This window comes from Mastomys coucha, unplaced genomic scaffold (genome assembly GCF_008632895.1).
Source record: "Mastomys coucha isolate ucsf_1 unplaced genomic scaffold, UCSF_Mcou_1 pScaffold22, whole genome shotgun sequence".
Lineage (NCBI taxonomy): Eukaryota > Metazoa > Chordata > Mammalia > Rodentia > Muridae > Mastomys > Mastomys coucha.
Genome location: NW_022196905.1, coordinates 117,520,721 through 117,532,972, shown reverse-complemented (window position 1 = coordinate 117,532,972; position 12,252 = coordinate 117,520,721). Strand labels below are relative to the sequence as shown.

At 44.5% G+C, this 12,252-nt stretch overlaps 1 protein-coding gene across 2 annotated transcripts in view; it reads right to left on the bottom strand.

Moving 5' to 3' along the window:
• Kntc1 (kinetochore associated 1) overlaps nucleotides 1-12,252 on the bottom strand; it is a 75,909-nt gene that overhangs the window by 17,905 nt on the left and 45,752 nt on the right. For both annotated transcript variants that reach the window (XM_031337866.1, XM_031337867.1), the window contains exons 41-51: nucleotides 11,300-11,428; nucleotides 8,956-9,072; nucleotides 8,493-8,602; nucleotides 6,259-6,463; nucleotides 4,597-4,686; nucleotides 3,547-3,718; nucleotides 3,405-3,463; nucleotides 3,079-3,295; nucleotides 2,172-2,245; nucleotides 1,688-1,898; nucleotides 1,473-1,582 (exon numbers count right to left, since the gene is read on the bottom strand). In XM_031337866.1, coding sequence (XP_031193726.1) covers nucleotides 1,473-1,582; nucleotides 1,688-1,898; nucleotides 2,172-2,245; nucleotides 3,079-3,295; nucleotides 3,405-3,463; nucleotides 3,547-3,718; nucleotides 4,597-4,686; nucleotides 6,259-6,463; nucleotides 8,493-8,602; nucleotides 8,956-9,072; nucleotides 11,300-11,428 — 1,494 coding nt within the window. The remainder of the gene's footprint in view (nucleotides 1-1,472; nucleotides 1,583-1,687; nucleotides 1,899-2,171; nucleotides 2,246-3,078; nucleotides 3,296-3,404; nucleotides 3,464-3,546; nucleotides 3,719-4,596; nucleotides 4,687-6,258; nucleotides 6,464-8,492; nucleotides 8,603-8,955; nucleotides 9,073-11,299; nucleotides 11,429-12,252) is intronic.

Sequence of the window (12,252 nt, the reverse complement as noted above, 5' to 3'; positions counted from 1 at the left end):
AGAGATCCGCCTGCCTCTGCCTCCCAAGTGCTGGGATTAAAGGCGTGCGCCACCACCGCCCGGCTACAGAGTTGTCTCTTGATCTCTGTACACACACACACATACTCACAACCACACCCACACTCACACACCCAAACACACCCCCACACACACTCACACACACACACTCACACACCCACACCAAGTAAATTAATACCACCTATAGAGGCCAAACATATATCTTATTCTTCCAAATATCATATACTAACATCATTTATGCAGCATTATACTAAAAAAAGAGTTCAATTTCCACGATTACTTGTTCGAGGCAAAGTTTTGCTTGAAACTTGTTATGCATAGCACGCTAGTCTCCAATTCATAGAAACCAGCCTGCCTTTGCCTGCTGAGTGCTGAGGCTGAAAGCATGTATCAGGACACCCCGCTAGAATTCAAATTCTATCATAGGAAAATATTAGGTAAACCAAAATAGAAAGCAGTTTAGAGAAATAACTAGCCAATATTGCCAGTGTTGCCAGGTATGGTGATGGGCTTGGTGGTGCACGCCTTTAATCCCAGCACTCTGGAGGCAGAGGCAGAGACAGGAGGATGTCTGTGAGTGCAAGGCCAGCCTGGTCTAAATAGTGAGTTCCAGGACAGCCAAGGATTCACAGGGAAATCCTGTCTAAACAAACAAACAAAACAAAACAAGCCTGTAAGACGGGCTATAGACTGGAGCATTGTACAACGTTTGATTCTCTAATTTGTACTTTTAAGACAGGGTCTTCTGTATGTAGGCAAGGCTGCCTTCAAACTTGCAATGACCTTCCTGTCTCTACCTCTCAGTGGTTGAGAGTTTTCTGATTTTTAAAATTAAAATGGTAGTAGTTAGGTAAACCCCCGCTCTAAGGAAATATGCACTTAATTATTAAAGGGTCAAGAATATGGCACATGTAACATATCCCCCAATGGAGAGAAATGAGTAAAAAGAGAATGAAGTAAATATGGAGAGAGATTAAAAACTAACGAGTCTGGGTAAAAGGAATATTCCTGCACTGCTCTTAAATTTACTGTTTCATTTTAAATTAACTCAAAATAAAAAGTTAATCACATGAATCCAAGTAAAAAGTCTTCTTATATGTAATGTCTGAAGTCAGGGGCTGGAGGGCACAATAGTTACAGAGTAACAGAAAGGAAAGACAAACTGCCTTATTAACAGTCGCCAGCTAACAGGTGATCTAAGAGCCTGAGTCAGGTGTGGTGGTGCAGGCGTATGATCTTGGCATGTGACAGGCCAAGGTACTAGGATAACTATGCAAGCTCTCTGAAGTACACAAGAGAGATGCTGTCTTAGAGGAAGGGAAGGAGAAGGGGAGGGAGGGAGGGAGAAAGGTCAGTCCGTGTCCTCCTTTGCAGGGTTGTATTGTGTAGAACAGACTCAGCTCCTATCTAAGCAGGAACTTGGGTTGTGAGCACTTGCTCACTCACTCACTCACCTCACCAGGCACCGTTGAGGGGCACAACCACTTCTCTAACAACATGTCCCATATTTTTTCCAAATTAATTTCGTTGACTTCGGCTATTTCTTTAGCTGCTGCATGGATATCTAAGATAATGGAGATAAAAATGTACAGAAACTCAAGCCTTTGGCTGGGGACAACTGGGAGCCAAGACACCAACTTTTCTGGGCCAGAAACTGACGTCTCCTCACCGGGATAATCTTTGCCAGATGTGGTGCAAAGTCTTTCGCTTATGCTGGGATGTTCGTAGAGACTCACGATGAGGTGCGCTGGCTTCCCTAACATTCTTAAATAGTCCTGATTGTTCAACTTGTGGGCTATGAGCACGGCTTCCGTCCCTGAGAGCCGAAACTGGAGGCAGAGCTTCTTCTGCAAGGCCTTGACTTTTTCACACGTCTCATCCTTTAAAAGCATTTGACACGGAAAGGAAGCCCGACTGTAGAAATCTCAAGGGAGACAGACTCTATCTCTAGTGACCACAGCCCTCCCCACTTTTTTTCCACCTTTAAATGCTCATCCTATGCAACTGTAGCCTTTCCTCTCCTTTCTGGGTACCGGGCTGAGGGGCGGGAGTGTGAGACAGATGCTAAGCAATCACGGCTTCAGCGAAACAGTAAGCAATCACGGCTTCAGCGAAACAGCAAGAGGCACTTTGGTTTCCTAGTTCGGACTCACCTGAGGTGGGATGTTCTGTAGCCATCTCTCAGCTAAATACAGGCAGAATTTCAAACTAGACATCTTGAAGGGGCCTGGAAGGATGGGCGTTTGTGAGGAGCCATGACTCCTCTGAGACAATAAATGTTACCAAGGCAGCAAGAACTTTAAAACTATAAATGAACACTCATTAAAAATTAAAGTTGAGGTAAATGGGACAGAAGTATACAACATGAAAATTAAAGGCCACAGAGAGGCTTCCTCAGTTTCCAGGCCACGACTAGATTCTTCTTTCTAGGAAGTTTCTATGTATATGGGGACAGAGAGCACAACACCATCCATGTTGCCCTTTTGGATATCTTTCCAAACACGTCACGGACGTGCCGGAGCTACCTTGTTGCTCACAGGGTAAGACTCGGGCAGCTCCTGACAAACTCTTCAAACCTGGGATAGACTGGTAGCTACCGACTAGCACCTAGCCGATGAGCACTGGGAATGAAAAACAATACGCAGGGCAGAACAATTGTCTAGCATGTTCAAGACCCTGGAGAGATGCCCAGATCTATCTGCAAAAAGGGGATAAAACCCAAACCGATTTCCCATATGGTCCAGTGGTTAGGATTCCTGGTTTTCATCCAGGCACCCAAATTCGCCTCCTGGTATGGGAACACCATAACGTGGGGCTGGAGAGATGGCTCAGCGGTTAGGAGCACTGGCTGCTCTTCCAGAAAACCTGGGTTCGATTCCCAGCAACCACAGGGTGGCTCACAACCATCCGTAATGGGATCCAATGCTCTCTTCTGGTGTGTCTGAAGACAGCTGCAGTGTACTCACATAAAATAAATAAATCTTTAAAAAAAAACAAAAACAAAAAAACAAACAAACAAAAAAATCAAACTCTGCGTGCCGAGAGCAGGGGGCTGCACACCTTCTGGGACTTCCTGGGTGAGACTGATGGCGATAGCGACGGCCCACTCAGGGTTGACAATGGACAGGAGGTATGACTCCAAGGTCTGCATGAGTTTATCCACTTCCTTGCTCATCAGGGTTGAGGACCTGGCTTGTGCTGACTTCAGGAGCCTTGGCTTCAGGTTTTTTTCAAACACGTGCTTGGCGGTAGACACATAGAGAGTATCTAGGGAGAACTTCAGAAAAGAGGAGAGTGATAGTGAAGCAGGAAGTGGTGTCAGATCCCAGCCCAGGCTGAGGCCCAACTGCAGACAAAGAGCCCTCTTGGGATGCTTTACCCATTACCTTCATTAGCTTAGAGATTAAGAGCAGGGTTGGCATCGACTCTTCACTGAGCTCTGAGGCTGGAGGGGGAAGTAGAGGTATATGAGTGAGAAAAGAATTAGTTGGCCACTTAGTAAAATTCATAAGAAGTTAATGAACATACAGAGAATTTTCCAGAAGTTCTGTGCTGTGCCAAGTAATATTAGGTGGAAGGGCAGTCTAGTGTGAGCAGCTGGAGGCAGCGTTATCATGTGCTCCAGCATGTACTGGTATTCGAGGTCCACTGGTGGGGAGATTCTTCTGTATGACTTCAAGTGTCTCAGAAGATTCAGAGCCTGTGTGGAAATAAGCAAGAGACCTGTAAGGCCTGCTGTGTCTGAAACATCTGCACCAGGTGCATTTCCCATTCCTCACGGTCTTTGCTAGGGTCAGTGGCTCTTGCCACCATGCTTGCTGCCAACCGGAGTTCCAACACAGGGAACCACATGGTGGAAGGAGAAAACCAACTCTGGCCTTCACAAGTATATGGTGGCACATGTGTGTGCCTGAACACACACAGTCAAAACAAAGTTCATCTCTAGTTTTCCCTAATCTATTGCTATCTCCTAAAGCATGATATATGAACACTAGAGATACCCCATTAGGAGGAATCAAGGGTACCGTCTTGCTCATAGGATAAGACTTGGGCAGTTCCATATAAATTCTTCAAATAGTTTAGGACAGAAGTCAAAAACACTTAAGTCAGAAGATTTCATTTTTAATTATTCATTTTAGTTTGAGATAGGATTTTATCATGTTTCTCAGGCTGACCCTAAAGTCCTCTACTGCATAACAGACAGAACTAGGAACTAGCCAGGTATGGCAGTAAATGGTGTGATCCCAGTACTGTGAGGTAGAAATGGAAGATCAAGAAGTTAAGGTCAGCCAGGCAGTGGTGGCGCACGCCTTTTATCCCAGCACTTGGGAGGCAGAGGCAAGTGTATTTCTCTGAGTTTGAGGGCAGCCTGGCCTACACCGTGAGCTCCAGGACATCCATGAACTCTATTTAGAACTAAGTTGAGAATCTAAAGGGAGGTCAAAGAACAACCCAGAAAGAACATGCACAATATTCTTAATTTTATAATAATTATAACATATATTATAAATTATAATATGGCATCATAATAAACCAAGGCACAGAGATGAATTTTCAACCTTTAACATCCTTCCATACCTGATTAATGTTCACACTGGTTATCTTCTCATTAGCTTGTTCTAGAACTTTCAGGACAACTTCAATCATTTCATAATCATATGGGTCCAGCTGCAAAAACAGCAGAAATTGGTTAAAGCACTGGGAGGCACCGCCATGCTCACAGATGCTTTCTGTGGCAATGCACATTAGCTCAGAGCTAACCTAAGCTGAGCATGTACCACAGCCCAGGCTGCCCGCCTGCCACGGACCAGTTCTCCGCTCTACAGCTGCCTCTACTAGGCTACACTTCCATGCTGAAAATGTTTTGAAATGGGGGTTGAAAAAGTGCATCAGACAATACTTGAAGACAGATGTCTCTCGGGCGCTACATACACAGAAAGAATAAATACATGGTCAAAGTTTCCGTTCTTTCAAGAGTCTGAAAGTGAAGTTCCACTTGTTCTCCTCGTGATGAAAATTAAAATAGGAAAACTACATCAGAACTACCTTAGCTGCAGCGTGGGCCTTCGTGGCCGAGGCTCTGGGGGGCTCCGTTTCAGCCTCAGCATCCTCTAACCCTGAATTAACTGGATGGTGTCTGTAAAGGCTTACAAAGAGATAAGACGTGTTCTCTCTGCTTCTTGTTTCTGCCCACGCACCATTACTTTCTATTTCTTTTTAAATGCCAACTAAAAGCACATAATTGTCAAGTAGGAAGACAGTCTATCAGGGAATTTAAGCAAGTCTATAACTTCTGGCTGACTTACAGGCAAAATATAAAACTAAAATTCGCCTTACAGTCTGATGCTAATTCTACTTCTGCTGTCCACCTCCCAATCCTCCAGTCAACTATCTACTAACTTAAATACCATTTTGTGAAAGATTTCATTAAAATACACACACACACAGAAAACATACATCCATTCAACATAACTCTTTATAATACTAAAGCATATGGCTTAAACATCTTATTCATGAAAGTCTAGTTAGATGCTGTGCTTGCCCCCAGTAGCAGGGTACTAGCTAGAGCAGGCACTGGGCCAAATACTGACTGTAGTAGGGTAGTACACCATATGTTTGAATTATGCTTTCCACTGCTGTGAAGAGACACTGTGATCGAGGCAACTCATAAAAAAATAACATTTAATTGGGTCTAGCTTATAGGTTTAGAGGTTCAGTCCATTATTAAGATAAGCAGCATCGGAATGTCCAGGCAGGCATGATGCCAGAGAAGGAGCTGAGAGTTCTATATCTTGTTCTGAGGGAGCCAGGAGAAGACTGTCTTCAGGTGGCTAGGAGAGTCTCAGAGCCCACCCCCACAGGGACACACTTCCTCCAACAAGGCTATCCCTCCTAATAGTACCACTTTCCCTAGGCCAAGCATATTCAAACCACCACACTGTGCTATTAACATTTACCCCACTCCAGAGAGTAGGACCTACAGGTAAATTTCTCTTTGGGATTTATATTTTCTTTCTCATAATCCAAATACTCGAGAGGTAGAACCAGACGGTTCAGGAGTTTAAGACCATCCTTAGCAACATACTGAGCTTGAGTCTATCCTGAGCCATGTGGGATCCTATCTTAAAACAAAACTGAAAAATTCAAGACTTACGTATGCAGTTTGTTAGACTATGTATCCAATCAATTAAGGATGAGGAAAGTGGGCGACCAGAGGTGTCCAAGTTTTCATTCGCTTACCTTATATAGGATTTCACTAAGACTGATCACCAAATCCTTTGTGCTCTTCAGTAAAGGGACCATCTCAGTGGCTTTTGCCAGGAGTTTGGAATGCTGATGCTTTGTAGACTCCAGGGTGGCATCTCCCTGGCTCTGGATATTATTGTTGTGGAATAGGGTTTCAATGAACATCCGGAGGGCGGCATCAGAGTCCAGCTGAAATGTGCTGAAAGGAGCGGCCAGTTAGTTACAGGTTGGTCTCAAACGCGTGCATGTCCAGACAAGGTTCTGACAGACAGCTGCATGCGTCTGTCACTCAAGTCTTTTAACTGCGCCGTTTCTAGCCTCACAATCAGAAAGAGTACACATCATCAAAGCTAATACTGCTTTAAAGGGGGGAGGGGGTCTTGATAGGAGCTGGAGTTAGAATCAAGCTTCAGGTAATCCTCAGGCTCAGACAATAGTGGGGCCTATACCACAATGTCTGGTTTAATTACTTTTTTAAACCTGGTATTATAGCCTTTGGGAGTTAGCAGATCATGAGTTCAAGGTCATCCTCAGGCACATAGTAAATTCATGGCTAATCTGAACCACAGGAGACTCTATTTCATATAGAAATAACTAATAAGTTACATAATTAAAGGAAAAGAAAGACTCTGGTTGGTATAGACAAAGTGACAACTGAAACACTCCTCCAGTCCTTTGAATGAGAGCGCTATTCTTTAGTTTCTCATTCACGGTAACCAAGAGACCAAGCAATGCTTTCGGTACCATCATGGTCAAGTCCCTGGACATTCTAAAAGCCCCTCGCTAGGCATAATGCTGGGTGGCTCACATCTGTAATCCCCTCCTGTAGGAGGCTGCATCAGGAGGATCACATGTTATAAGCCAGCCTGGACCAAAACAAAAGCCAAATGAAAAACTGTTCACACGGATTGCCTCAGGCAAAAGTGTCACTATTGACACAAATGACCCAGACTTCTGCTGAATGACTGAAACAAACTTCATATTACCATAGCTCCTTAATTTACATGAAATGGAGCAGTTACATAAAGCAGCACACAGAAATCCACCCAGAGTACAACTTCGTAAAGCTGAACCCCACCAGCATTTGAAGTTCTCAAAACCAAAGACAGGCAGAGTTTCATTTCCATGTTCAGGTGAGCCAACGCGACTCAGAGCTCTGGGCAGCTTCAAGTCCTTGACTGTAGCAGCCCCAGCATGGAGACGGCCAGGGCCATTACTCTTCAAAGGAGGAGGAACTGACTAGATGCTTGCCCAATGAAAGAATCCTCTAGGCAGCTGTTACCAGTAACGAAGTCACTGGGGCTCGGGGTGTAGTGCAGCCTATATGCTTGAAGACACGGATTTGATCCCTAGCACCAAAACCAAAGCAAAACGACTCAGCTCTGAACTAGCATAGTGATAGGCATCTGCTAGCCCAGCACTTGGAGGGGAGGACAAGAAGACCAGAAGTTCAAGACCAGCCTCAGCTACCTAGCAAATTTGAAGTTACTGTGAGATACATGATATCCTATCTCAAAAATAAACAACGTCCCCACCCCCAGAATCCACTTATCTATTACAAGTCAGAAAGGAGAGTGCCTTTAATAGTTTAGAAGTGGTCACCAATTATTTGACATCGATCGAGACCATATCACACAGTACTGCCCCCCCTCCCCCGCCCACCTTCCCTCCCTATCTCCTTACTTTGTCCAGCGTATCCATGCTCTCTATGTGGCTTGCCTGTCAGTTACTTAGCAATGGTTCCCACAGGTAAGAGGGACTATGCTCCCCCTCTTTTCTAACCATAGGAATCATCCACATGGAGCCTGTATAAGATACTCAAGATTTCAGAGCCTCTCAGTCCAGACTTCCAGAGTCAAAAACGCCAGGGAGAAAAAACCCAGAAACCTGTATTTTTAATTTTTGATACAGTATTTCACTATGTAGCTCAGACTGATCTTGAACTTGTGGTTTTTCTGCTTGAGCCCTGGGAGTATAGGTGTGAGATTCAACATGAGCTCAGATCAGAATTTCTGTATTTCTCTTTAAGAGCTTGGATACTTGTCTGTCAGGGTGTAAGTAAAACAAAAACCTACCTGCAGAGAGTCTGACGTGGCTCTGTCTGCTCAGGCACAGACCCAGAGGTCTCTGGACTTCATTTACAACCACCTTGGCTATGGCCTTCTCAAAGCAAAGGTTACGAGCTGGCCAAACCAACAGCAAAGCCGACATTAACATTTCAAGATTACCTGCAATACTCCAGAATGAGGCTTGTGTCCATGTCTATGTTACTCACAAGAGCTTTAATAAGGTCTTTCTTGGTGAGAAAATTTTGTCTGAAAGCAGGCTGAAAAGAAATCTAGAAACAAAGAACACAAAATTAAAAAGACAAAACAAAACAAACAAAAAACAACTTCTGAATGAAAGTGTTACAAAATGAACAAAATTATAACATGCCTTTTTTACTTTCTATTATTTTTATGAAGAAACACTTTCTACAGTTCCTCAAATTTTCACTTTTAGATTTATTTCCCTGTTGTGTACATGTATACAGACATGCACCCATGAGAAAGCTAACATCATTGAAAAGGAAGTAACATGAACGACCCTTACTTCTTTATACACACAAAGGATGACAAGATATCTGTCTTACATTTGCAGACTAGATAATCGTTAAGACAGATTAAACATCAAAGCGTTATGAATACTCACACCAAGTTTACCAAGACGAATACCCCACTTGGCATCAATACTGAGTTCATGGAACCGAAGTCCTGTTTCAACATCATGGTAGAGATTTGCCAGCTGAGAGCCCACCAAAGATAATGTCTAAAATGTTTGAAGAAGATCAAACTGCATTGTAAATATTATTAGTTTTAATACAATTTAGATGAAACCCAGAAAGGGAAAAAACAAAAACACAATCTCAGCACTTGGCAGAAGTGCTGTGAGGTCAAGGGCAGCCAGAGCTACACACAGCAGAAAACTCAGATGAACTTGGGTTGAGAACGTGGTCCAGTGGTAAAGTATGGTGTGGCATATGTGCAGGTTGAGGTCAGTCCTGAGTTCCCATACTCCCTAAACCCTATAGACCTTTATGTAAAAAGAAGTAGACTGTTACATATTTGCTTGTATGGTCACGACTTCTTTACATTTGTTTTATTTATTATTTTAGATAATCCGTCTCTGTGTGTATGTGCACCTGTGTGCAGGTGTTCAAGGATGCCTTAGGCTTTAGATCCCCTGCAGCAGAAGTTACAAGGGTTACAGTGTGGGTGCGGGGAACCAAATTCCAGTCCTCTGCAAGAGCAGTATGCACTCTTGACCACTGAGCCATCTCTCCAGTCTTATTTTAATTTACATGGCTGTATGTCTATGTGAGTGTATGTTATGTGTGTACAGGTGCCTGCAATGGCTACAAGACAGTGTCAGATCTTCTGGAGCTAGAGCTAAGGAAATCAGGAGCAGCTGACCTCCAGCAAGATCCCTTCCCACTAACACACACATACCACAGACTTTTTTTGAGATAGGGTCTCAGGTAGCCTAGGCTAGCCTCAAGTTTACTATGTAGCAGAGGATGACCTTGAAGTTCTGACCCCTCTTATCTCTGACTCCCAAGTGCTCGGATTACAGGCATAAACCCACACTGTTATGCAATGCTGGGGATTCAAACCCAAATCTTCTGCATACTAGGACAGCACTCTACCAGCTGAGCTACTGTGCCTAGTCCTGAGTTGTTCTTTGTTTTGTTTTGTTTTGTTTTAACTCATCTAGGTAATTCAGCTTTTTGCATGATACTGTTAAATTTAGTGCACTTTTCCTTTACTATGAAAGGACATATTTGAGGCCAGCCTAGGCTACACACAAAAATCTACCCCCCCAAAAAACAAATAAAACAAAAAAGCAATCAGAACAACCGAGATGAGCTACGCTGCCCCTGTACCCATCCTACACAAAAGCCTTGCTCTGGGTCTAGGGTTTCAGTAAAAGTGGTGATGTTCTGGGCTGGCGAGATGGCTCAGCGGGTAAGAGCACTGACTACTTTTCCTGAGTTCAGATCCCAGCAACCATGTGGTGGCTCACAACCATCCATGATAAGATCTGACGCCGGAGCTGTCTGAAGACAGCTACCGTGTATTATGCCGGAGCAGGGGGCAGGGGTGGGGGGTGGGGCCGGGTGGTGAGCGAGCGGGCCCCAGAGTAAACAGAGGTCCTGAGTTCAATTCCCAGCAGCCACATGATGGCTCATGGCCATCAGTACAGCTACAGTGTACTCATACACATAAAATAAAATAAACAAATCTTTAAAAAAAAAGGGGGGTGGGGTGGGGTGACCTTCCAAGGCAGTACGTAGATCTGTGCCAGAGGGCAACCCTGTCCTTCATTCTTCACATACTGCCCACCTTCTCCTTGAGACAGTTCTCTTACCAGCCTAGAAGTGGAAGAGCAGCCAGTGCTGTGAACTGCTCACCCAGATCTCCAGTCGCTATATTTTCCAGATCTGCCTGCTTCTGCTTTTCAACAATGCAAGAATAGAAGGCTCACCCATGTTTTGTTGTTCGAGTCCGGATTTCTCTATGTGGTCCTGGCTGTCCTGAAACTTGCTCTGTAGACCAGGCTGGCCTCTAACTTAGGTTCCACCAGACTGTGCTTCCTGAGCGCTGGAATTAAAAGCATATGCCACCACACCCAGCTACAGTTGTTTTGTTTAGTTTAGTAGTTTTTTTAAGAAGAGGGGCCGGGTAGTTGTGACGCATGCCTTTAATCCCAGCACTTGGGAGGCAGAGGCAGGCGGATTTCTGAGTTCGAGGTCAACCTGGTCTACAGAGTGAGTTCCAGGACAGCTAAGGCTACACAGAGAAACCCCTCCCCCACCAAAAAAGAAGTAAGAGCTATTCTTTAAGCAATGCTTATCACCAGTCAAGCCCAGGTAGATAGAGATCAGGAGACAGATCACCATTTCTGCCCAACAATAGAGACTGCTAACAAAGTCCTTCACTTTGTCCCTCAAACCTTAACATGGCAACAGGAGTAGGTTTCCATGCTCAGGGCGTACCAGAATTTTGTCGTAATTCTGCCACGCTTTATCTATGAACTTCCAGAGGTTGTCAAACACATCCTTTTGAGGTAAGAGAGTGCAGTAAGCCAAGGCGAGGTCCTGATCCACCAGGCGACAGTTAAACACCTACGGGAAGAAAACATCAGAAGCAAAGTCTCCATGAGCAAATAGAGGATGGATCTTAAGCTCGCTCCCCGCCAGCTGAGGTTCAAGACCCCCGGAAAGGACAAGTTCTTCAAGAGGCGATGGAGAGAAAGCGCTCCAAGAAAATGTGCTTAGGGAACCTTTAGTCAGGACTAGAAATGGAAGGAACGCAGCCTTGGTGAGCCCTGTAGGGCACAGAGCTCTTCCTTCTCCCCACAGTTTAGATCGATCTGAAATCTCCCATGAGTCCTCCTCTGCCTCCTAAATCACTGACCCCCTACCACATTTTCCCATTAGCAAATCCACCAGCCCCCCCCTCCCCCCGCATCGGAACCTAAATACAGCTGTGAACTTTGCAATGACGCTGTAGTCCCAACAGGCTGCACCTGTAACAGTGGTCCCATAGAGCCTTGCTGCTGTTGCAGCCATCTTCATTCAGAAGTCTGCTCTGTGAGGTCTGCACAGCTTTGGTTCCACTCACCAGTCACCTACTACCTAACTGGGTGTCCCTCCCTTTTACATGTCACTGGGTCCCATTTCCAGCTTCCTCGTCTACCTAAGGCCTTGCTCTTTCTTCTAGTGACTCAATAGTCTCTCTTCTATCTAAAATCAAAACAAAATGGCAGGCTCTGGAGAACTCTAGAGAGAGAGGTGCAGAGCTATGGTTGCAAGACCATTCTGCACCTTAAAGTAGAGACTCACAGATTTAAGCTGGATAAGAGATGATTTTTTTTCATGTTTCTTTTTTTATTATTAGATATTTTCTTTATTTACATGTAAATTTCTCCTTTCACAGTTTCCCCTCC